General features: G+C 54.0%; 1 protein-coding gene across 5 annotated transcripts in view; it reads left to right on the forward strand.

Moving 5' to 3' along the window:
* ETS1 (ETS proto-oncogene 1, transcription factor) overlaps positions 1-26,016 on the forward strand; it is a 72,033-nt gene that overhangs the window by 28,168 nt on the left and 17,849 nt on the right. For 2 of the 5 annotated variants that reach the window (XM_062508533.1, XM_062508534.1), the window contains exons 1-3: positions 1,243-1,312; positions 23,676-23,795; positions 24,306-24,506. In XM_062508533.1, coding sequence (XP_062364517.1) covers positions 1,243-1,312; positions 23,676-23,795; positions 24,306-24,506 — 391 coding nt within the window. Of the gene's footprint in view, positions 1-1,242; positions 1,313-23,675; positions 23,796-24,305; positions 24,507-26,016 lie in introns of those variants that run through there. The other 3 variants (XM_062508532.1, XM_062508531.1, XM_062508536.1) reach the window with 2 other exon arrangements.

Below are 26,016 nucleotides of genomic sequence, written 5' to 3' on the forward strand. Positions count from 1 at the left end.
TTCAAGGGTGTTTGCAAGTGGGACCCTGGTCCATCCTAAGGGCTGGGCAGTGACCGTGGCCCCAGGCAGCTGCTCCTGTGGGCCTGTGTTCACTTGAGCCCATCTTTGGTGAGAGCAGCCTGATCTGTGCCAGAGTCGGAAGCTGTTAAAGACTTTCGGAGTGACAGAACCACAATAGCTGGCTCCTAATGACTTTTTTACCGGTAAGCTGACGTCTGTGAGTCATACTCTCCTTCTGCTGTGCCGTTTGCGGTCTGAAGTTTGTGCTACCTAAACACAATCAAACAGATTTCATGTGAAAACCGATATTCTTCTGTTAACTCCATGCTGTGATGGCATGACACTCATCTAGCATCTTCAAGATGCTTTTTATCCAGTCAGTTCCCAACTCTCCTTGGCCTCCCACCTCTACCAAGCAGGCCTGGGAACAACCACCTCTGGCTGTCACCCCCTACAGCACAACGTGCCGTGCTCTGCCCTGGTTGTGCCCCTGAGTTTGGATGTGCTTGTGGGTGGGAGAAGATCAGGCTGCTCCAGGCACGATGATGGGGATACGAAGGGGTGATGAAAATGTGAGGAGATGTGAGCATGAAGAGGTGATGGGAGCTGAAGGGGTGAGTGTGAAAGGCGGGGGTTCACGTTGAGACAGGCAGGGTGAAGACAACTGGCCTGGTTTCGAGAACCATCGATTTTACCAGTGGCTCCAGACAGGGCTGTCTCCAGCCAGCGTGCTCAAACTCTCATCCCGTCGTGTTTGGGCACGGGGATGCGAGCAGCGGTCGGGGCGGAGGCGCCCTGGATGCGCTGTCCCCACTCCGTCCCCGGACCCCCGTTCCCCCGGCAGCGCCGGCTCCGCTCCCCGCAGCGCCGGGGGCCGGAGCCGCCTCCGGGGCGGGCCGGGGCGGGTCCCTCCAGCCGCTGTCACCGCTCGGGGCCGGCCCAGCGCCCTCCCCTCGGCTCAGCCCGGCCGGGGCGGCGGCGGCGGGGACGGGCGAAGCGGAGAGGAGCGGGGAGCGCAGCGCAGCCGGGAGTGGAGCGAGGGAGCGCGGAAGGAAGGAAGGAAGGAAGGAAGGAAGAGGAGGAGGAGAAGCAGGAGGAGGAGGAGGAGAAGGAGGAGGAAGAGCAGCAGGAGGAGGGAGGCAGCGCCGGCCGCGCTGCCCCGGGCGCCCCGCTCCGCGCTCGGCGGGGCTCAGCCGCCGCCCCCCGCTCCCGGCGCGACGCCCCCGCGGCGCTGCCCCAGCCATGAAGGCGGCGGTGGATCTGACCATCATCAAGACGGAGAAGGTGGACATCGAGCTCTTCCCGTCCCCCGGTGAGCGCCGTGTCCCCTCCGCGCCCCGCTCCGCGCAGCCCCGTCCCCTTCTCCCTGCGAAGTCAGCGGCGGGAGAGGTTTGGCCGGGGGGGAGAGGCTTGACCGCTGCGGAGGGGGGGGGCTCAGGGAGGTCTCTGTGGGGTTTTTGGGGGTGTCTTTTGGAAGGCAGCGCGGAGCGCACCCGAAGTCGCAGCGCAGCGGCGCCGCCCGGGCTCTGCCCGCTGCCGAAGGCGAATTGACTTTCCGAGCGCTTTTATGACTTTCCATCCCCCTCCTTCTCTTAAAATCCATCCCGCCGCCCTTCCAGCCTCCTTCCCTCATGCTCCTGGCATCCTTGCCGGGATGTAGGGAAGCCCGTCCGGCGGGGAGGCAGGAGAGATGCGCTCCCCAGGACTTTCCGCCTGTTCCCATCGTTAGTTGGGATGTGCTTTCTCCCCATCCCTCGCTGGAAATGTCTTGTGTGGTCCAAGCACTCGTGGTAGTTGGGAAACACAACTCCAGCGGTAACTGCTCTGGATTTAACACGTTTAATCCAGGAAAACCCGCCGGTTTGATTTTTTTTTTCGCCCTTCTGGAGCTGGAGCACTGGTTGGAGGGAGGGTGCAGAGAGCAGCACGGTACTGAAGAGAGGCGAGAAGGGTTTTTTGTGTTTTTTATGTAGCGGCGAGTTCAGCTGCTGCTGGCTGTGGTTACTGCTCCGAGCCTTACCCCGACCAGAATAAGGGCTGCTCTTCACACACTGGTGGCGTCTGGCTGCTCGCTCAACTCCTCTCTGTCCTGCCCAGGCGAGGTGGAGGATGGAGCTCGGAGGACCCGCAGGAAAGAAACAAAACAAAACTAACCTTTTTTTATCTGCATAAAACAAATCCTGTTGCTTCATCTCTCCTTGCTGCAATTCCCACTGCGCCAAACTGGAAGTTTGCTGGATTTTGTGCAGCACCAGTGTGGCGAGGAAAATCAAGTTGAAGATTGAGTTGTACGTTTCTCTGCCGGTTAGGAAGTTTTTAGGAAAGGCAGAAGGGAGGCACAGCTCCTGCAGGCATTGGGATTTGGGGCTGCATGTAGAAATAAAATGACAGCTGAATGCTGGAGCCACGCAGGGGTTGGTGCTTAGGTGCAGCATCAGCTGGGCTGCAGAGAGCTCCAATGGCAGTACCCGCCCGAGCATCAGCCATCCATGGGCTATGGAGTGTCCAGCGCAGGAGTGTCTCCCTTGGGATCCCTCCTCCCACCTTCCCTGTGCTGGTCGGAGGGTGCCAGTACTCTCTGCCTTGGCAGCAGGACTGAGCCTGGCTCCCAGGTATGGGCTGGGGAGCACCAGGCTTCGAAATGCTCGAGGGATGCTGAGGGTGTACCTACACAGCTGAAATGAGAGGCTGGAGTGGAGCTGAGTTTGTGCCTATTTCCTAAAACTTTGGTAGACTCATTGCTGCCCTTCAGCCCCTGAGGGCAGCCTGTTTGCTTGGAGGGCAGGAAAATGGGATAGGAATAAACACCTGGGCCATCAGGCTGGGATGGGGTTTGCTTTTCACTCCAGAGTAAAGTATCTGTTTGAATTTGCACTCTCTTGGTGTGGATGAGAGCTCTTGCAGAGGCTGTCTGTGCTCTGGGTGTCTGAGCCCTGGAGCAGTGGAATTCTCTGGTGCCTGAAGGAAGGACTCAGAGTTTCACCCTGCCTTAAGTTCATTTTCTTCTATCCCTGAAAGCTCTTCCGCAGCTGATGTCAGCAAACAGTTCTTAGAGCTGACCCAAAGTTTAAACTTGGGCAGGAAGGACGCTGAAAAACACAAACGCAAGAGGTAGAAAAGAGCTGCCCCCCCATCGGCCTCAGCTGCAGCCGCTCCTGTGCTGGTGGCTGCACTCACTGGGAGCCACAAAGGTCAGTGCTGTCAATTAGCTGGCTTAACCTCATTTCCCCTCCAACTCGGAGAGAACGCTGCAGCTTTCTGGTTTGGTGGGATTGATGGTGAGGGAAGGAGTGTGGATGCTGCTGGGTTGTGTTCCTGGGATCTAGCCACGCTGCGGAAAGGGAACATCATTTCTCTCTGCTCCTGGAGGACTCATCTGCTCCCTGATGGCTCCTTCAGCCCTGAACCTGCCATCAAATATTCCCATCGTCCTTAATTCCAAAATGGGCTGAGAAGGATTCCAGCCACTTGTCCCTTTACAAAGCAGCCTGCCTGATGTGATCCATGGGGTTAACCTTGGGCAGGGAGGGTCCCTGCAGCCAGAGGATTTCAGTTGTGCAGGACATTCCAGGTGTCAGGTGCCTGATGCCCCATGGAGCTGCACCTCTGTCGCCTCTAAGCCCCCAAGCCAAACCCTGCTCCACCCCACGCCTCTGCCTACAAAACTCCGGGGAGATTTGTGGCGTGTCTGAGGAGTTAAAAAAATAACCTGGAAGGGACGTGGAGTTGTAGAAAGCTTCTGAAGCCAAATCCCCCCCTCCTCCATCCCCGCTATTACCAGCAGGGATGTGTGAGTAAGATGAGAAGATCAGAGCCAGAACCCCATAGGGGTGGGTTCTCCTTCAAGATACAATTCTATGTGCAAGAATACTTTTATGAGGATGTTATAGAGAGGGTGGTAACACCAGTTGTGGTTGTACATACACGGCTGATCCAGCAATGGCTTGGTGGGATGTTTCCTGAGACAGTAAAACCCCAAACCATGAGAAATTCAGCCCCAAGGGGAACTTCACCTGGGGCCTGGTGAGCGCTGCCCTCCACAAATCCCTTTGTTTCCCGCAGCTCCACCAAGCTGTGTTTGCTGGCTGTGAGTAGAGTGGGAAACAGCTCCCCAGTTCTTGCTGGGAGTGGGAAGCAGCTGTGGGGTGTAGCTAGGGCTCCCAAGTGCTCATTTCTTGCTAAGAAAGCTGCGGTTTTGCTGCCCCTGAGCAGGTACCAGAGCAGGGCTGTAAACCCAGATTTCATTCCTGGACATCCCTGGTGGAGCAGGGATGCCAGGCTCCCCATCCTGCATCCAGCACTCCTTTTGCCTCCTTTCCCTTGAGGTGTGTTTCTGGACCAGGGGTGGATTTGTTCCTGGAAAAAGGATTTGCTCCGTGCACACGCAGCACAGAAATCCGGATTTTTCGGCTTTTCCCATGCCTGCCCTGAGGGCAGCTGAGACATGGATGCGTTGTTTCCATTGACCTGTGTGTGGGTGGCATCCCAGGGGTGTGTTTTCATCTGGCAAGAGCCTTTCCCTCTGTTTAGGATCCGGGACAATATCAGTTAGGGCTGAAGCAAGATTTTCCCTTCCAACCCAAACCTCTGTAAGATTCTGGTTCTCCTGCTGTGATGGTGCTGGGTACAGGGAAGCTCTTACACAGCTTCCATGCTGCTTTTGGATGTAGGACCTGCCTGAATCCTGCTTCTTCCCCTTCCCACAGCCAGGTCAGGCTTTGCTTTCACTTTCAGCTCAGACAAATAAGGGAGTGCGCATTTAAAGCGAGCCTGGCAAATGCAGAGCTCCTCCACAGAGCCTTGCCTCGGGCAAGTGGCAGAGACAATCCCTCCTCTTTAGGTTTTAGGAGGGGATCCTTCATTCTGTCTCCTGCCTTGTCTAGGGAGGACAAGTCTGCAGCTATCCCTGGCTCCCTGTGCATGGAACGGGTTCACAGCTGGATCAGCCTGACCAATGCTGAGCTGCTCGGGGTAAAAGTGCTCAGGGACGGGGGACATTATTCTCATCCAAAATGATCTGCGTTATCCTAGCAGGGCTGAGCCCTCCAGCTGTGCCAGCTGCCGTGTGACTCAGTTTCCCTGCTGCTGGCAGGCACTGGCTGCTGCATGGCCACGTTTTCTTTCAGTGCGGGATAAAACACAACAGAGAACTCCAGCATTTCCCTCCCTGCTCTGGCATGTTCGCTGTCCCTCCTTCTGCCTCGGTGGCGCTGGGAGAGCGCTCACCTGTCCTCCCGGGACACACTGGATGCCAGAGCCTGGGGAAAGGAAAGCGCTGATTGGTGTTTTCAGGGATGCAGGGAATTGCACCCGGATCTTTTGGAATGCTTGGCTCTGAAGTGCAGCCAAGGTGAGATCTGGGCTCGGCTGGGGATGCTCCGTGTGGGCTGGAATGATCAACAGCGAGGTCGAGGCTCGGAAATGGAGGGCTTGGGGCTGCTTTCGCATTTTTGGTGCTGATTGCCTGCGGAGGAGGTGAGAACTCAGCTGAAGAAGAGCAATTACCTCTTTATGCGCTGACAAAATGCCCATTACTCTGGTATCCAGCCGGGATGCGGGATTGAGAGGTTCCCAGGAGGAGGGACTGGCTGCACTTGGCTGCCACCAGCTTCAGCTTTTTTCGTGTCAGCTTCACACCAAAGCTCTGGAAAGGGGTGGAAAGGGGGCAGTTCATGGAACCGTCTTTCACCACAGCGCATCCCTCCCTGGTTTTTAACCGGGCTACAGGGAGGGAGATTTCCAGGGAACAGGAGCAAACCCCTGTTCCTTTCACGTTTCCATCTCGAAGTCCCCAAAGCACGAACCAAATGTGTAATTACACTGTCATTACATGAAGTGGCCCCTAATTTGCCATGTAATTACAGCGTGCCATGCTTTGATGGGCCTTAGAGAATGCAGGGATAACACAGGCTCACGCTGGAATGCTGCACTCCAGCTCTCCAAAGCGAGCTGCTGGGACATCCTAAGATTACCTGCACCCCCAAATCCAGAGCAGATTGCTGGCAGGCAGGCAGCGAGTGGCTGGGACTCCAGCAGGACTGTGGCACGCTTAGTTTTGTCACGGGATTATCACAGAATCCCAGAATGGTTTGGGTTGGAATCCTTAAAGATCTCATCATTCCACCTGGGAGACCTCCCACCAGCCCAGGTTGCTCCAAGCCCCATCCAACCTGGCCTGGGACACGTCCAGGGGCAGGGCAGCCACAGCTGCTCTGGGAACCAGCTCTGGATTTTCTGCTGTGAAAGTGCAGTGGCTGCACCCTCTGGAATGGGTCCTGCTGTGTGAGGAGCTGGGGGCAGTTGGGTCAGGCTTAGGGTGCAGAAGTTGTCCCATAAGTTAAACCCTCAGGTGGGTTTGAGTAAGACCAGACTGAATATATGTCAGGGATGTGAACTGTCAGGTCTGTCACCCTAATGTCTCTTGTCACTTGTGGCACCAGGATCCACTGGGATTTTGGGGAAGAAGGGAAAAAAATCCAAGTAAATCTGTCCCAGGTAGGCAGGCGAGTATTTTCCTTTTTGCACTGTCAGCTGGTCCTTGCATGGCACGAAGTGAGTAAATCACATGATTTAGGACAGCAAGTGTCACTGCTGTCCCTGATCCAAAGGATGGAGCTCTGGCACCCTCCAGGCTGACAAATCTTTCTTGGTGGAGCCCCTGTGCTGGGTAGGAGTGTGCCAGGACACTGAGGGGGTGCACAAGGAGGGGATGATCTGCTTTATTTGAGCACTAAAATCCCCTGGAGCCAGGGCCTGACCATCCCACTGTGGCTGGGGATCCCCATGGGAATTGGGATATTCCATAGGTGCAAGGCTGTGCCTCTGTAGGCCAAACCCAGTTTGCTTTTTGGCTGGAAGTTCCTGTTGGATTCCAGTGCCTCTCCAGTGCCTCCTGGTGCAGCTCCCAGCCCCATCCCAGCAGGAGCCAGTGGCACAATCTGCAGCTGATCTGAGCCGCACCGCTGTCTCACAGCCAAAAACCAGGCCTGCAGCCCCTTTTTTGTAACCCCACGCCAGAGTTATCCATCTCAACTCTTTTGTTCCTCTTCCGTGACTAAGCTGCTTGCTGCCTGTGTTTCTTTTTTTTCCTTTCATTGTGTAGTTTATAATCTTCCAACGAGATACAGACAAAAATTTGTTTGCAGTGCTGGCCAAGAAGGCTCTTGTTTCCCTGGCACAGGGCCATGCTTACATCTCCAGTTAAAATACTGCTGGTTAAACAATAAATATTTATTTTTTCTCCTACGAGCTCCTACATTTTTCCCAGGTGCAGTGGGATTTGAGGGGGAAGCACTTGAGTGCTGCCCATGGCAGAGCTGGGAGATGGCTCCGGAGATAACAGGTCTGGAGTGCTTGATCTCCTCCTGCAAAGGTGACCCTTAGAAAGCTGGGCTGGCTCCTGCACAACCCTACAGAGCTGCTCTCATCTCTCCAGCCCAGCTTTCCCAGGTTTGGGCATTTGTGCCTGCAGGCTTCCATGGCAATGATGGGAAAATCATGGATGTGAAAAATGTGGAAATGTGGACATCTACAATCAATTTATGTGCCTGAATATCTCCTGGAACAGGGGAGGGATGGACACAGGGTTGGAGGCCAAGTGAGCAGAGATGGCAAAAAATAAATAAATCCTTGAATCCCAGAATGGTTTGGGTTGGAAGGGACCTTAAGGCTTATCCAGTTCCACTGCCTGCCCTGAGCAGGGGCACCTCACACTGGACCGGGTGGCTCAGGGCCCCATCCAGCCTGGTCTTGGGCACTGCCAGGGTGGTTTCAGTTTGTAATTTGGTGCAAAGGCTCAGCCATGGTGTCTCAGTGCAGCCACCCCCGGCTCTGGAGCCATTCACAGGCTGCAAATGTTGCCTTGCAGAGCCTGAGCCCTGCACTCTGAGCTGCTCCAAGGTGTTCCATCCTTCTCCAGAGGGGTGGCTGGCTCAGAGTACTCCTGGATGGGTCAAACCCTGCTCTCTCATTACTGTCTCTTTCTGAACTGAAACTCTGCATGTTTATGTTGAGGTTTTGGGGTTTTTTCACTCAACTGCCAAAATTTCAAGACCTGATTTGCTCTTCTGTCCTGTGAACAGCACCAACTCATGGCAGCAATGCCCCCTGAGCAGGAGCAGGCAGGTGACACGTTTTTCCCCGTTGCCTCCCCTGGCTGTGCTGACCTTGCACAGTTTCCTGGCTCTCCAGGCTGTGTCCAGCTCTGTGCAGGGCAGGTGGACCCGGAGTTTGCAGGAAAGCAGGAAGCTGGTGCAGCACAGCCCCTCAGTCTCACATCTGGTTCCTGGAGCCTGTGGATAAATATAACCTGCCAGAAAAATATCACAAACACACCGAGAAACAGCAGCTTGCTTTCCCAGAGAGGAAAATCTCCTTGTTTCTGTGGCTCCCTCTGCTTTGGGAATGAGGATTGGAGTCATTGTGACAGTCCTGGTTGTGGATTGGGATGGGCAAAGTCCCAAGGCTCTGTCTGGGTCTGAACTGGGCTCTGGGGCTGTAATTCCCATTCATTCATCTCCCATTTGCTGCTAGTCACAACAACAATACCTGCTCCAGCAATTCCCTGCTTTCCAGCTTTTTTCCTCATGTTTAAACTTCTCCTATAAAGCCAGAAGAGGCAGAGACCTCCAGCTCAGGTGGCCACTGCAGGAACCCTGAGGTTATTTGGGCTGGAACAAATGTCCTGGGAGGGTGCTCAGGGAGCACTGCTCTCCTCTAGGCTGTAGCTGTGTGTAGGATCTCTTCCCACTGAATCCCATGTTTCTGGGATGGCTGTGGGGCTACACGCTGCCTCCTCACCCCAGCTGAGCATCCAGAGCTTGTTAATGAACAAAATGCATTTTCTTACACGGAGGGGATTCTAAATTGGCTCCACATGGATTCTGTAGGTTGTCGCACTTTCCCGGAGGGTGATGGCATGAGCAGGAATGTGGGATTGATGAAAGAAGCCAGACACTGAGTCAAAAGCTCCCCCTCTCCCCTCGCTGTGCCCCCTCTCCCCCCATCTCATCTCAAATACTTGACGTGATTCCAAGGCATTCTTCACATGGCTGGTGGGGAGCGCAGGAGAAGCCAGACCAGGGACTGAGCTTTTCTTAAAAAGTTTTTTTTCTAAAGCTCTGGGGCCTTTGACCCCAAAAGATGTTGAGAATGGGCTTGAAGAGACAGACCTTGTTTTTAGGGAAACTGAGGCACAGCGCTCCCATTCTGCCACCTCAGGGAGGTAGGACCATCCTTCGCTGGGTACTCCAGGTCTCCCTCTGCTTGCAGGGTTCCCATTCTCCATCATCTGTGTTTCGCTGCTCAGCTCCTTCCTGGCTCCTCACAGCAGCAGGCAGGCCTGAAGCCATCCACCTCCTGGAATTCCCAGTTTGGGGGTGCTGGGTGACTGGGGCAGTCTCAGCATCCCTTGGGAATAAAGTGTCTGGCACACCAGGATGGGGCTTGCTGAGATTCCCACTGGGAATGGTCTTGCAGGATAACACTGCTGACTCAGGGAAGCTGCCACTGCCACCAGCAGAACCCAAAAGCTGGAGCTGGACAAGGGGCAGTGCTTTTGGGGGCTGTTTTCTCTTGTTTTCCCCCCCTTGTCAGCACTTTTTATCACAATAATCAAACTGTGGCTTTTTGACCCACATGAAAGTTTTTTTTCAGAGGTGCCTGAGTGTGTTTGTGCAAAGCCACTGAATTTTGGTCACTGTTCTGGAAGCAGCAAAGGGGATTTTTGTTTTCTTACCTTTCAGTTTTGAGCAATTGTTTATCGAAACCTGAACCCTCTGAAGAAACAACTTGCAAAAGCTGAGTAGTCCTGGCTTTTTCCACTGGAAAATTAAAAAAAGATGGAGTGGGACACGTGAAATTTGGGTCTTTTTTTTTTTTCTTCTTTTTTTACCCATTATTGTTAGAAGCGGTTTGAAAATGTAATGCCAAGAGCTTTCTCTTTTCAAGTGCTCGAGGCACGTTACCCAACTGCTCCATCCCTCAGACTGCTCCATGAGGTCAGTAAACGCAATTCCTGCTGGTCTGCAGCTGGAAATGAGGAAAAACTCCTTTGCTCAATCCCTGGCATCAGCCCCAGGCAGCAGAGGAGCCCAGCAGGTTGGGAGCGGCATCGCCGTGCCCCGAGCCCGTGGCATTTCCCGACCCCATCCTTGTGAAGGGTTGCCAGGAAGTTTGGGCTCGGTGTCCGAGGCTGTGCCGGGTTTTGGGAAGGCTGGGAAAGTTTCCCTTTCCAGCGGGGTTTGGGATTCGGAGCTGTCCCGGTAGCCGCGGCCCGGCGGGGCCGCTCCTCACTGGGGCTCTTTCCATTCCTTTAAGCGGCTCCAGATTTAAATTTGGCTCCAAAGGGCGGAACATGAAAGGCCCCGGCCGTGCGCCTGTTTGCCTTCGAGCGGGATGACTCGCACCATTCCTGCTTCCGAGCAGCCGAGCCCGGAGCAGCCGGGGCCATATGGATCCTATAGAGTGACCCGAGTGCCCGGCGGAGCGGCACAGAGGGATGGGGACGGAAGGGATCAGAGGGGCTGTCCCGAGCTGTGGCACCCCCGGGCTGGACCCTCTCCTCCGCTTTGGCGTCTGCCTTCCGTGGCTGTCTGGCAGCCTGTCCCAGGCACCAGCTGAAAGCCGAAGTTCGGCTGAAAGAAATTTAAAAAATAAGAAGGAAAAAAAGGGGGATAAAACCCCGGAGGAGAAAGAGGAGAGGGAAGGGCAGGGGAGGATGATGTGCCTTTAAGCCGCGTGTGTAACTCACTGCTCGCTAATCTGGTGACTAACTCGGTGCGAGGCTGCCAAGCCGGGATCCATCCCCAGCCCAAGGCTCGGGAGTCATCGGGTCCCCTCCCTGCCCCATCCCGCGCCCCGCCGGGCGCCGGCCCCCCCGGCCCCCCGCACTCCCCGTGGCAATTTATTTACTCATCTGGAGGGCACAGCCCCGGCGGTCTCTTGACTCAGCAGTCCGGGCCCGATGGGAGCTGCGGGAGCAAATTCCAGGCAAGAAATAATCTCATGACTTGTCTCGGAAAAGATTGCTCCGCAAAGATCCCCTGACGGTCACGGAGCGCTCCGTGCCGGCCCCTCTGGCAAAGCCTGACCAGGCTCCCGATTTCCCAACCTCGGGCAGCCGGCCAAGGATCCCGGGGGGACTCGCTGGAGCTTTCTCCCTTGGAAAAACTGGGATGGATTCGGAGATAGGGGAAGGCATGGGGGCCTCGGAGCCGATGCATGTCCCCCCGGGACACAGAGAATGGGGAGCTGGAGCTGGCTGGCCAGGGCAGGGCGCCCAGATCTTGGGGCTGTGTTGTTTTTTGGGGCATTCCTCCTTTTCTTCCCCTCCACTTTCCAGGGAGGGTTTAAGCCCTTCCTTCGTCCCCAGGCAATTTTGGTTCCTCCATCTGTGTTTTGGCCCAGGCACTGGCATCAGATCTGAGAGGGCTGGCACCAAGGATGACTTTCGAAGCACATTTATCCTTCGGGGTTTTTTTCCCCCCTCCTGTTGGCTCTTTTTCATCCTACATTTCTCTCATCCTGGTCTTTTTTCCTCACCTCCTTCCCATCCAGAGCAACTGGAGTTCCTTCCCTCTCTGAGGGCTCTTTGTGAGGTCTGGTCCCATACCCAGTGTCTTCCCACGAGCTCTGGAAAGGGGTGAGATTACACCGAGTTGGCAATTAAGGATCTTTACAAACCTGCATTTTTCTGGGAGGAAAGCCCCGGGGGTGGGCAGGGCTGTTGGGCTGACAGATCCTGTCCCTCCTCCTCAGCTGGGACCAAGGCTCGGGATCACACAGCTCCTGGGACCATCCCACTTCCCTGGAAGGGAGCTGGTCCAATGCACGGTGCCCTTGGAGATGAAGGGAGAGGAACCAGCCTTGGATCACTGAGGAGTCACTGCTGGAGCACCAGGAGCTCAGGGCCAAGCTCCCAAGGGAATCTCACACCCCTCGAACTACACATCCAAGTCACTGCCAAAACTCCTCCAGCCTCATTAGGGTTGATGGAGGATTCCTGGAGTTCCTGGCAAGGGCTCCCAGCTCCCGAGCCCCAAATGCTGCCCCTCCACCCCCTCCTCCATTGAGTCTCTCCTAAAGAGCCTCTTGGCGTGAGCAGCCGAATTCAATCAGCCCTTTCACCATCTGCTCCCAGGCACTTCTGCTGGGGAGGGCTCCGGGCCAGGGAGGCTGTAATTCCTTAATAGCTTCCGGATGCTTCGCGGGGTGGATGCGAGGTCTGGGAGTGTCTCAGCCTCTCTCCCCCAGCCCTCACCGAGTTTTCCAAGATCAGGCTTCCTCTGGGCAGATCTGAGCACCTCCAGCCACTCGGATTTATCCCTGCCTGCCCTTCGCTCTTCCCAGCTGAGGCCAGGAGGTGACATAATCCCATCCTGGACAACGCTTGGCTCTGGGATGGGGATGACTGAGGCTGATGGGGCAGCCCAGATCGTCTTTGGCCGCCTTCCCCAGCTCACTCCCACCTTCATCTTCCCAGGACTTGGTCTGGCCCAATGCCTGCACTGGTCTCTTCCCTGGTGGGAAGTTTCCTAGAAGTAGGAACTGGAAAAGAAGAACTTCCTAGGGTCGACAGAGAAACCCCCAATCCTGTGCCTGAGGATACTGGAAACCTGGATGTTGCATGGTGTAAAACATCTGGGCATAACCCAAGAGCCCTGTGCTCAACCTGGGATGGAGAGGATTAATCTTGGGGCTCTCCTGGAAAATCCTCTTTGTTGGTTTTCTTGCTTGCTTAAAAGTTAATAAAACCAGGACAATTGTTCCTGGGAAGTTGTGAAATGAAAATATTTTGGCACTGCTGTTCCTGAGGCTGGCATGGGCTGAAGAGCTTTGGTTGCCAGGTTTTTCCCAGGCTACTTCCTGGCCTTCATCACTGGGGGAGCTGAGCTTGGACAGGGGACAGAGAGGTGAAATGGTGTAGGGCTGGCAGGACAAGGATGGCATTGTCCCTGGTTTTCTCCTGGTCCCAGATGGGAAGCTGACCCTCATTCTCCTCTCAGCAATCCCTTGGCTTCCACAGCCTCCAGCCCAGCCAGGAAAAGGCTCCTGTCCTGTTGTGGCTGCTGGGATCATCTGCTGCTGTGCAGAACCTGTCCTGGGCTGGGGGGGATGTGCAGTGTGTGGGACACGAGTGGTGCCTGTGGAGGTGTCAGGCGGTGTCACCAGCAGAGCCACAGCCCCCTCTCTCAGAGGAGAGCCGAGGAGGTGCGGCTGGCTCAGGTGGCAGAGCAGGAGCACCTTTTCCCTCTCCTGTCCAGCTGGTTCCCCCTCCCCTCCCTCCTTGGGAGATGCAGCTTGGGAAGGTGCTTGGAGCAGTGACTGCTGTGAGCTGCCCTGCAGTGGGTTTCAGCTGCAGAGGGGCTGCTGAGTGTATTCGTGTGTGTTTGAGTGTGTGCTGGTGAGCCCTGGTCAGGAACACACTCAGAGAGGGTCAAGGCACTTGCAAGGACAAATCTTCAGGGCAGTAAATCCAGGGACACAGAGGAGTCAGTCCATAACCACACAGGAAAAGTGGAGGCATGTGGATCGTTACCTGCCATCTCTTGGCAGCTGCTAGCAGAGTTGACTGTTTGCTCTAAAGAGTTATAAATAATTTTGTTGAGTAAAATGATTGATTATCCTAAGTCTAATATTATTTAGGCAGAGCAAACAGTGCTGAGATTTACCAGCTGCTCTCTGACCTCCCAACCCTGATCTGTTTGCAGAAAGCCTGTGCAATTATTTGTTTGATTTCAAAGCTAAATATTCTAATCTTCCCTTTCTGCCTTTGGAAACTGCAACTGGCACCGGCACAGCTCGGGCTGGTATGGGAGGGCAGCCCTGGAGTCCTCGTGTGCAGTGACACCTCCCTGGGCACAGAGGGGTGAGGGGCGACACGGGGACACAGGTGAGGACAGGGAGAAGCTCTCGGGCTCCTCTTCCTCCTGCTCTACACACACGCACGGAGTGCTGCCCGCGCTTCCCGGGCACAGCCGAAGCCCTCCAGATGTGTGGAAGGAAGGGCAGCTGTCAAAGCCTGGCTGGGGGCGAGGGCTGGCTGTGGGCACGGCAGCCGCCATCCACCCCTGTGCCAGCCGCGGGGACGCGGTGGATGCGCCGCGACTTGCAGCTGCCATTGAGCAATCTCCGCTGTCTGGCTGGCATTGCCCTGCGGGGAAGGGGTGGCAGGGAAGGCTGCGGAGGAGGGGGTGGGACAGGCAGGAATCTGCAGCTGCCGAGCGGTGCAGGGCTCGCCCAGCGCCCGTCGCCCGGGGGCAGCGAGCGGAGGTGACCCGGAGCTTCAAAGCCTCCCTCCCTCCCTCGTCATCCTCTGATCCTTCCGCATCGCCGCCTTCGTGTTGGCAGCATCCCACGGGGATGTTCTGGGCTTCAGGAAGCCGTAGGAACACCCCTGGGGACGTTCCACTCGTGAGTGCGTGGACACACGGCCACGCCTCCGCAGCAGGTCCAGCTCTGACAAACGTTCCTGGAGGATGAACGGGAGCTGCTGAGCGGAGCCTTTGATGTGGCCGGACATATCTGGGGGGTTGAACATCATCCCAGCCCATGGGCGCTGCCACTGTCCTGCCATGTGCTGCCCTCGTGTCTGGCGTGACTCGGCCTTGGCTCGGCCTGGGGGTGGGGGCTGGGGCCAGGACACAGAGGGATCAGTCTGTGCAGGGAAATCAAGAGAAGGTTGGAGAATTCCTCGGGGCAGACAGATTGGAGGTGTCTGGCTGAGCATCTCCGTGCCTAATCCCAAGGCAAGGATAACTGAGGCACCTGTTGGGACCAGTGATTTCCTAACAGTAGGGACAGCTCTGGAGTCCCTCTGCCCCAGAAATGGCTCGTGTCCCGGTGATGGGCAGCACAAATGATGGGGTTTTATCCAGGGCATAGAGTCATTGCACATGGATCGTCAGGATTGTGGCATGAAAACATCCCAAGCTGTGAGGTCATGTGTGGCTGCTCACAAAGTGTGCTGGCACAGTTTGTTCTTCAGGTGTGTTTGAGCCGGCTGGGAGGGTTGGGATCCTTTGTGAGTGATGAAAGAGCTCAGCTTGAGTGAAGGTTCTTTGGCCCTTCTCCTGCTGCGACAGGACAGCCCTGCCAAGAGATCTCAGCCTTCCCTTTTCACACTTCCCATCCTGACAGCACCTTCCCCACCACAATGTTCTGCCAATTATCCTCAACCTGGCCGTGCTACATCCCTGGTCTCCCTTGCTGGAAGACTCTGGTGTGTGGTTTGGCAGCCCCAGCCTGCAGCAGCAGCTGGAGGTATTGGAGCTGAATCCCCTTTATGTCTGTCCCTATTCCTGGATGCTAATGAAGGAGAGGGAGATGAATCTCTGCAGAAGAGTCTGAGGGTTTGTTTGGATGGATGGAGAAATGTTCCATCTGAACTGCCCAGGGAGTGCCTTGGGAGCATCCCATAGGGGCTTCTGCAATCCAGGAAAACTCCATGTCAGGGTTCTGGCATGGGTTCATCCTTATCAAATCCTCCAGTCCCGTCCTTTCTTCATCAAAGATGCTAGAAATGGCAACATCAGCCAGGGACCAGCAGAATTCCTGCATTTAACCTGCCTGGAAGGGAATGTGCGCTCTCAGGGACGCTGGGTGTGGATGACCCAGAGCACCATGTCCTCCCTGGGTGCCGGAGCCCAGCGTGGGATTGCTCTGGAAGGGCTCGGGCCGGACTCCTGCAGCCCAGGAAGCCTCCGGGGGCACGGCTGGGGCTTGAGGGCTGCCGGCCCAGGCCGGGCAGAGTGAGGAATTCCAGGCGGCTTCTGGTGGCAGGGTGAGCCCCGTGAGCACCGCGGGCTCTGTGCCAGCAGCATGGGAATATCTGCGCGTGTTTGCTCGGTGCTGGGGCTTGGCAGGGGTTTTTCCCTTCTTTCCCCATTGCAGTTGAGCCATCCGAGCTCTGCGGGGTTTAGTTGAAAGGAGCATCTCCCGGAGGTGGGGCAGTGCCGCGGGATGACCTGGGCTGGCTGGTTAGAGCTGACCTGCCTCCAGCCGGGCTGGGTGTCCACGACAGGCTTTTCCAGGCCCCGGGAGTGCCGGAGTGTGTGCCCGTGCCCGGGGATTAGAGCTCTTTAGCGGCGCGGTTAGCGGGGATTAGGGCGATTATCCCGTGCGGCTCACAGGGCTGCGCCAGCCGGGGAGGGTCCTCCCAGCTCTGCCGAGGAACGATCCCAGCCTGGAAGTGAGGTGCTAATCCTGACTCCAGAGGGGACGCCGCTCCTGCGATGTTCCATTGGGAGAGAGGAGGGAAGGGCTCTAAGGGCCCGATGATTGCGAGAAGAAGCTTTGCCTCCTGAGCAGGAGAGATTTGGGCAGGGGGAGGTTGCTCCTCGCTGGCTAGAGCCTCCTGGCTTGGCTGTCTCCAGCCTGGAGTTTCCACAGGGGAACTCTGGACTCTGCCCTCAGGCCATTGGAAAAGGCTGGTAGAAATTTTAGGTTGTGATGCTGTTAAAATTAAAGGGACTGCAGAGGCCATTTAGAGCTGATTCAAGAGTGGGAGGGTCTCGTGCTGAGCTGCTGCTGCTGGAGCTGAGCCACTCCAGCCTTGTAGTATCTCATCCTAGAACCCTGGGATGGATTGGGCTGGGAAAAACCTTAAAGCTCATCTCATTCCACAAGCACCTTCCCTATCCCAGGGTGCTCCAAGCATTGTCCAACCTGGCCCTGGACACTTCCAGGGCAGAGGCAGCCACAGCTTCTCTGGACAGCAGTGATGGAATTTTATTGATGACTGGTTTTGTTTCTGACTTCTTTGGTGGTTCCAATGAATGCTGTTAAACCATGGCCACATTCCCCAACCTCAGGGGTGGCTGCATCTCCCCAGGGATTGCTTTATCCATCTGTGTTCCCAGCAGCTGAAATGGGCAGGATGAGGTGAATCCCCAGCCAATGGAAGCTCCTGAGCTGCTGAAGGAAGAGGAGCCATGGGCCCTGGCCCTGCTGAGCTGGGGGAGCTTTCCCATAATTGCAGCGAGCGTTGACTCAGGGGCTGTGGTTTAGCTCAGCTTCAGCCCTGGCCTTTCTCTAACACTTCATTCCCTCTTCCCTCCCACAAAAGCCAAGGACAGAGTGAACTGCCCACCAGGCTGCTCCCCTGCAAACTCCTGGGACTCTCAAGGATGCTGCTTTCCCAGGATTGCCACCCAACACCCACATTACAGAGCAGGGAGAGGGAGGGAGGAAGGGAGGAGAAGGCGCTGGAGCCTGAGCAGGGCAGGCTGTGATGGTGGCTGCAGAATCTTTTCCCTGGACCTGGTTCCTCACAGCTGCCAGATTCCCAGAGCCAAACCCAGCCCTCCCTCACCTGGGGACTGCTCTGTGCTCAGTTTTCCTCATGGACACTTCTCTCCCAGGCACCCACCAAGAGAGGGTGTCCATGGGACGCAGGGCTGAACCCCAAAACCTGAGGCTGAGCAGAGCATCCCAACACCTCACCCACATCTGAATCTTCCCCTCTGGTGTTCCAAGTGCTGAGAGCCCAAACAGGGACAAATGTTTTTATCTGCCTTTAGGGAGGACAGTGCTCAGGCCTGTTTTTTGGGGGAAGAGCTGGCCCCCATGGCACACCACATCTCCCTAAGAAAACTGCTGAGGGCCGGAAAAAAGCCGGCTTTGTTGGGCTTTCTGCAGCGCTAAGCACTGCGGGCTTTCGGTTTCCTCTCTTGTTTTTCTCTTGAAGCCTCGCTTTCATCTCACAGTATTTATTTTTCACTGCTTGAAGGAAGAAAAAAAGAGACTTATTTTTCTTATCTTTTTTTCTTTCTTTCTTTCTTTTATTCTTTTTTTAAGAAATATATTTATTTTAAATTAAAATAGCAAATGTCTGCACCTTTTATGCCATCCTTGCAAGAGGGAAGCAGAGCCGGTCTCTGGCAAGTTGCTGCAAGAAGGGGATCCAAATCTCCCCCTATCTGCTCCCATCCCCAAATACCTCTTGCTGTGCTTATCCCTGCTCCCCATCCAGATTTCCTTCTGATCCCTTGTTTCCCACTTTCTGTCCCACTTTCCCTTTCCCCCCCTCAAATCTCGCTGCCCTTTGGGTCTGATGAGCCCTAATTGGAACAGGCCGGCTCCTCTCCTGCTTCCTGCGTGGGAGTGAGAGGCAACGCTTGTGAAAACAGTTCAAAAGTGCACACAAATTTTTGCCTAATCCCACCTAAATAACAGGGGGCTCAGCCAGGGTTGTTTGCCCGGGTGTCCCTGGTCCAGGGCAGGGGGCACCTGGGAAAGGCAGAGCTGCCTGAGGGTCTGGAGGTACCTGGGGGTGCTGGAAACCCAAGCTGGGGACACGGGGACCTGGGGTCTCTGCAGTGCCCAGGAGCGTGGGAAGGGTCTCAGCTCCTGGCCCCCCTCTCCTCAGCCTCCTCTGATCCTGAGAAAGGTTCTCAGCTGCTGAACCTTCCCAGCTGGGGGACGTTGGGAAATGTGTGCTCCAGTTTCCCCCAGCTCCAGCTCTGCCCTGTTTTGGGTCCTGGGGAAAGCTGTGACAGAGGGGGCTCAGGGAGATGAGCTCAGGGTGGGCTTGGGGACCACGGACTCACTGTGGGCACATGGGGAGAGGGTGTGAGAGTGAACCACTGTCACCCCATGCAGACCCTCTGGGAAACTCCTGCTCCATCCCCATTGTCATCCAGCAGTGGGGGAACATCCTGGAGTGTGGGCGGCTCCAGAAGGATGGGATGGAGGCTCCAGGGGGATCTCATCTACCTCAGGGCTCAAGGATTGAGGTTTCTGAGGGACACAGGTGCAAATTCATGGAGCCCTTGGATGCACAGTCCCTGCAAATGTTCTTGTTTGAAACCAACATGTATCTTTCCCCCTAATTGAATCATGGAATTCTGGAATAGTTTGGGTTGGAAGAGACTTTAAAACTCATGCAGTCCCACCCCCTGCCACGGGCAGGGACCCCTTCCACTGTCCCAGGCTGCTTCAAGCCACATCCAACCTGGCCTTGGACACTGCCAGGGATGGGGCAGCCACAGCTGCTCTGGGCACCCTGTGCTAGTGCCAGCCCACCCTCACAGGGAACAATTTCCTCCTAAAATCTAATCAAAATCTAAATCTACTCTGTTTCATTTTAAAGCCTTTCCCTCTTTCCCCGTGCCTCTGCCAAGCCACGCCAAGGCCTGGAATCTCCACGACATCTGTGTGCTCCAGGCCTGGGAAGAGGGGGCTGAGGAGACCTCGGCTTCCTGCCCTTGGTGTCCATCCATCCATCAGGGCAGGGACAGGAGGTGCTGTGGGGTCAGGTGGCTCCGCTCTGACCCTGTCCACATCCATTTCCAGCAGCTACTGGGTGAAACCCCACACAGGGACACACTAGGATTCTGATGGAAAAAAAAAGTGAGTGGCCGAGGGGAGCTTGGAGGAGTCACTGACCCCGAGTGGAAACTCAGCTGAAAAATTACTTTGCTCCCATCCTTCTATTTGGAGCATCCTTCTTTTTCCCTGTCTGCCATTTATGTTTTCTTCTGCAATCAGCTGCAAATGGCTTTGGCATGCAGAGGAGTTCTGTGCATTTGAAGGTCAAAATCCCTAAAGTTTGTAAATCTGAGTCCTTTAAAAAGATCAGATGTGTGGAAATAGTTTACACATGCACGGCCTGGTGGGAGCAGAGTGGGAATTCAGCTGGGAGATGAACTTGGTGATCTTGTCCTCTTTGCTCCTGGTTTTCTCTCAGGCCCCATGTGCCCCTGGCTGGGGCGTCTGGGGTCTGGACAGGTCGTTCTTAGCACAGAACCCACCCAGGGCAATGTCAAGGTGTTTTATCCTCTTGTCTCTCTGAAGTCCCATCCCCAGGGGTGCCAGGGAGCTGAAAGGGCCTGGTTTAGAGAAGCCATGGAGCCTCCAGGTCCCTCTTTGCTTAGGAAAGCTGCAGCCAGATAAAAGCTGTCCCCATGCGACGCAAATTCTGCATCTCTGCTCTACAGATGCTGCAGATGTTGCTGACATAATTCTCCAGGGCGACTGCAACTCCTGGCAGTGTTTAAAAATCAAACCATAACTCCCTGCCTGCTCTCCCAGGAGGGAAATCAAAGGCGTCTCTGTCGGCGCAGGACAAGGACATGGCATCCGTGCAGCCCAGTGCACGTGGCAGCTGTGTCAGGGGGCTTTGATGGGCTCGTAAAACCAGCCAGAAATCCCAGTTTGGCTGCTGCTGCTGAGCTTGCTTTTGGGATTAAAGCCCTGGCATTCCTAAAATGGGCTTAGGTGGAACAGCTGGGCCTGGTGCTGGCTCCTGCCCCAGCCCCTGCATGCAGCCCTGTGCTCTGTGAGCAGCACTAAAGGAGAGGTTTTATTGGTGCAAGGTTTGATTAAAATCTTGCAAACAGGTTTCAGATGGCACTGAAAGCTGATACTGGGGCAGCTAAGCTGGGCTTGTTGCTTTTATTCCTGAAATTCTGCTCAACTCTGACCTTTAGGCATCCCAGACTGGAGGCAAAGGGCTGGAGGACATTGCCAAGGCTGGGTTTGCCTCCATGGGAAGGAATTTCCCTGCAACCAGCAAAGTTCATAGAGCTATAGGATATTCCAGGTTGGAAGGGATTCACAGGGACCGCTAAGTCCAACTCCTAGCCCTGCACAGAGCTGGGTGAAGCCCATTATACTCCCTGCACATAAACCACTCAGTTTTTAAATAAATATTGAATTATTTAAATAAATTCAGTACCTCCAAATCAGTAGAAGTAGAATTTAGGGTAAAAACTGTCCCTCCACCCTGTCTTTCTCAAGCCACCAGCCAAGCCTTGTCCCCAAATGCATCTGCAGAGCTTCACACACACATTTGGTTTTCCCTGCATCAGTTTTCCCCAGGTGAGTTTTCCCCAGCTCTGGGACAACTCTGACCCAGCCAAGGCTTCTGTGTGCTCAGGGCACTGGGACTGCTTTGTCGTCAGCAGAAATTTGAACAAGTGGCTGCGACCTCGCAGGAAAAAAAACAGATGATGTTTCAGTCCTATCTGCCGAGCACAACATATTTTGCAGAAGCCTTGAAATGCACATTTGGGTTGATTTGGGTGTTTAAATAGAAACCATCCTCTGGCTTTTTAAAATTTTTTTATTATTTTAAAAATTTTTTTATTTTGGTTTTTTTTTTATTATTTGGGAACACACTGTTTTCTTCCTTGTGACCTCTCTCTGGGAATCACTTTTAAGTCTCCCCTGTTTTGACAGGTTGTTTGTGCAGAGCTCAGCATTCACCTTCCTAAACCAAAATCTTATCCTCCCGCTACTGAAAAATTGATTGGCTGGGTTTGTGCAAAGCCAACCCCAAGGATCCTGCATGACCAAACAGTGGGATCAGGGATGGGTCCTTGCTCTTGCAGAGATGAAAATACCATTTTACACCCTGCTCTTGGTGTCTGGCCTGAGGAGCTCACCTCCACACAGGTTTGCATGAGTGATTCAGTGTTAAAATTGGGGTTAGAGCCGTTTTCTCAGTCTCACTCTGACTCATCTCCCCAGCAAGGCAGGAGCTGCTGCTGAGGCAGGGGAGGGAGCAGATTCCTGGGTGGTCCCTGTGACCACAGAGCAGGGAGAGCAGAGCATTCAAATGTAACTTGAGGATGAAGGGAAAGGGGCACTGAGCCACTTTCTCTCCCAGTGTTATCTCAAGCAGCAGATGGGGAACAGAGATAGCGATGGTGGCTGCTCATTTTCTGTGTCCTCTCCAGCCAAATCCAGTAAATAATGAAGTGTAATTTGCCAAATGGCCTTTGGATGTGGGATTTGCTTTCTAAGGTCCCGATCCTGCCACTGTGGAGGCAATCCTGGATTTGTGTGGCAGGCTGAGGGCAGCAGTTGTGTCCTGAGAGACTCCGTGTCGGGAATTCCACTCTTCCTACCTGAGCCAAGAGTCTGCAAATCATTTCTTGAGAGCATTGGGGACTTGGCTGGAGGACTTGCAAAGGCAAGGGAGAATTTTTGAATTGGCTTGGCAGTAGGATTGCATTGGCAGCATCCACAGGATGATTTGGGGATGCTTTGCAGCATTGCCACCCTCACTCTGTGCTACAGAGCTACATGTGGAGGTTTATCCATGGAATCACAGGATTGTTTAGGTTGGGAAAACCTTCCAAGATCATGGGGTCCAACCATTCCCTAGCACTGCCAGGCCACCACCACCCCATGTCCCCAAAAGTCACATCCACACATTTTTTTAACATGTCCAGGGGTGATAGACACTCTGCCACAGCCCTGGAATTGTGTTGTCCCAACTCCCAGATTCCCACTTGGGAAAAAACCCAGCATAGGGTTGTTTGGCTTTTAAATGATGCCCATGAGCTAGCTGGGGAGGAGTTGAGTGGAGCAGGAATTCCAGACTGGGGCAGACTGGGAAGCAGCTGTGCTGGTTGTTCCCGGTGGCTGCAGTGCTGCTTCCATTTCTGACTCTGTGTTTTATCAGGAATACACCAACACTGCCTGGAACAAGCCCTCAGCAGCATTTTGCAGGTGTAAAAGTTTATTAAATCAGGAGCTTAACAAATTTGGAGCAATGGAAAATTGCGGTGGCTGTTTCCACAAGACACAGAATTCTTTGATTTTCAATGTCTGTGTCCAGATATTCATGAGAACACCAGTGTCTTTGCCCATGGTGTCATTTTTCCACTGAGTTTTCATGGAAAATTTCCACTAGGCTGCAGAGCTAAACCAACCTCAGGTGGAAGATTTCCATCTCTTCTGACCAAGTGCAGTTTTTGGGATGGTGGTTGGTCAAGACTTTCCTTCTCCATCAAAGATGTTTTTCAGGAATACTGGAAGTACAGGGAAAAGAGCCACCAAACCCCTATTCAGATATTTCACCTCAAATGGTTGCTGTTATTTGTGAGACTCTTTGGCTACAAAGATTCATCTCCTTCTAAACAAATTAGAAGAAAAAGGATTTAAAAAAAGGAAAGGAAGAGGTTTGGTGCTTGTCAGGCCTTACTCCAGGCCTGGCTCTTGGCTTGGCCCTGCTGTCCCATGGGATGGTTGGCGTTGTCCATGACTCACCCGGCGCTCCGTGCGTGCTGTGGATGTGCATGACATAACTCCGGGCTAATGTGGGATTTTCCAGCTCTTTGTTTCCCTTCCCCCCTCAAGTGGGGATTCTGCTGCTTCTCCATCCTGTCTCATCAGCCTGCTGTCAGCTCACTTTTTTATGGAGTCATAGAATCATGGAATGGTTTGGGATGGAAGGGACCATAAAGCGCATCCCATTCCACCTCCTGCCTTGGGCAGAGACACCTTCCACTGTCCCAGGCTGTTCCAGCCTGGCTTTGGACCCTTCCAGGGAAGGGGCAGCCACAGCTTCTCTGGGCAATTTGTGCCAGGGCCTCCCTACCTCCATAGGGAAGAATTTCCTAGGATAAAGAATTTTCTAGGATTCTTTAATTTTCTCCTTGCTTTTCTTTGGACTGGGATGACAGAGTGGTAATTCAGGGATGCTTTTCTCCCTCCTTCTTGCTCACCCTGGTGTGGGACTCCTTGTGTTTTTCGGTGCCTGGATCTGCTGAGCCATTTCCACACACCTGGAGTGCTGAAGCCCAGCAGGCTGATGTCTGGAAAGGTCCTGATATCATCATCCAGCAGCACATTCCAGAAGCACAGGGACACCATGTGCACCTGGCTAGCATTCCCTGACATTTTCCCCAGTCCCTCATGGCCATGTTTCTCCATGCTTCTTTCAGACATGGAATGTGCAGATGTGCCTTTATTAACGCCCAGCAGCAAAGAAATGATGTCCCAGGCACTGAAAGCCACGTTCAGCGGCTTTGCCAAGGAGCAACAGCGGCTGGGAATTCCCAAAGGTAAGACACGGCTTCCTGTGAACAACCACAGTACCCACAGGGGTTTGTCCTCCTTCCAGGCTGCCCAGAATTCTCCCTGGCTGCACTCTCCCCTGCTGGTTCTCCTCAGGTGGCTTTGCCTTTTGAATACCACCCAAAGCTTCTTGGGTGCTTCAGCTGGAAAAACATGGACAAGTCATTCCACTAAACAGAAAAAGAGCAGGGATCTTTTATTAGAGACTGGTGACAAGGAGAAACCAAGAAAATTGGAGACATGGGTGGGAGAATGGGGGTCAGAGAAGTGAAGGGATTTTTAGAAACCACAAACAGATCCAAAGCTTGTTCCTTGGCTGAAATGTGCCTGCATTAAGGCTGACACGGACTGGGCATGGTGTTCCTCATGCCCTGATGCCAGTGGGCTGCCAATCTCCACAGATGAGGCTGTGCAAGTGCAGGGTAGCTGGAACATGATCTGTGTGCTGTTTTCCTGGGGAAACTGCCTGTGGATGCTCACTGATGGATCCCTCTCAGACCCCCAGCAGTGGACGGAGACGCACGTGCGGGACTGGGTGATGTGGGCAGTGAATGAGTTCAGCCTGAAGGAAGTGGATTTCCAGAAATTCTGCATGAACGGAGCTGCCCTCTGTGCCCTGGGCAAGGAGTGCTTCCTGGAGCTGGCACCTGACTTTGTGGGAGATATCCTTTGGGAACATCTGGAGATCCTGCAGAAAGGTGAGTCCTGGAGTCTCCTGGGTGAACAATTCATATCCTGGCCAGCCTGGTTTTGAGGCTTTCCATTGACCAGGAGGTGTTCATCTTGAGCTTTAATCCCAGGAAAAACATCTTCCAAAGCCCAGCTTTTCAGCAGGATTCCAAATGGGCATCCCAATGGCAGCGGGAAGGCAAATCCTGGCAGTGCCTCAAAGAGACAGAGTGTTCGTGCCAGCTGCTTGGCAGGGATCCCCAGTGGGCAGGGACGCTCTGCCTGCCTGGAATCCATGGTGGGATTTTCCAAAGCATTTTTCTTCAGCCTATTCAGCTCCTGTTGTGAATTTTACTATTTCCTCCATTGGAACTGGGTACAGGAACACAGCCAAAAATCCTACCCAAATTTCCCAGTGGTGATTGGAAGCTGCTTTGCTTTGTTCTGTGTCCCAAAAAAGGGTGTTTCATGTCCCCAAAACCAGCATTTCTGGGAGGAGAAGCCATCCGTGCCATTCCCTCCATGACAACATCCAAGGGCTTTAATTTTCAGTGGCCGGGGACACACACTTTGATTTAGGGTGTTGACTTTCTGTGTCTGGATGCACAAGAGCACTGGGATGGTTTTTAAGAAGCAGGTGAGGAGCTGAGCACCTCTACGTGATCCACAAGCAGGAGCTGCAGCACACCTGGACTCTTTTCCCAGCTCCTTTCTCTGCAGAACTATTTGCTTTCCTGGAATGTCCCCTGTGCTGTCCTACTGACCCTGGTGGCAGGAAGGGGAGGGGGAGCCCAATTATTCCTTCCAGGAAACCATTGACAAATGGATGTTAATTGCCCATTACTAATTTTACTGCTACCTGTGGTTTGCAGAAGGTAAACACGGCCCTTCCCGGGCTCTGGACAGGCCAGGCTGTTTTCCTGCTCTAAATCTGGTCTGTCCCTTTTGTTTTGCATATTTTTCAAGGATTGCTTGGATCAACACTGAGCAGTTTAACCAAACAAAGTCAAATCTTGTGGTCAGCCCAATTTCTCCTTGCAATGGGCCATTGCTTGCACCTTTCGACAGCCCTTCTTCCTTGCTGTCCCTACCCAAGGTTGGGAATAAGTGGTCTTCAAGGTCTTTTCCAACCCAACCCATCCTAGGATTCTGTAATTCTGTAATTTTTTTGGGCTGTGCCCACTGGAGAGAGTGGGATGTGCTGCAGGTACTGCCTGAGGCACCAGGGCTGGGTTTGCACCTCCTTCCTGCAGATTCTCATACATGGAGATGGAGTTGCTGTAAATTTATGGCACAGTGGGAATCATAATAATAATAATAATTTCAGGCAGCACTGACACATTTGGACACTGCAGTATTGATGATACAAAGGCCTGGGAGGAGTTTTAGAAGGAAGCTGAAAATCTTTGTGCCTGCTGCAACTCTTCTTCTGAAAGGCTGAAAATGAATAAAGCTGAATTTCTGTGTCTTCGCACTGTTGTTGTTGCCCTGGGAGCCAAGAAATCTCCATTCCCTGTTTGGTTCCACTGGTGACTTTGT

The sequence above is a fragment of the Cinclus cinclus genome, chromosome 25 (genome assembly GCF_963662255.1).
Source record: "Cinclus cinclus chromosome 25, bCinCin1.1, whole genome shotgun sequence".
NCBI classification, from domain to species: Eukaryota; Metazoa; Chordata; class Aves; order Passeriformes; family Cinclidae; genus Cinclus; species Cinclus cinclus.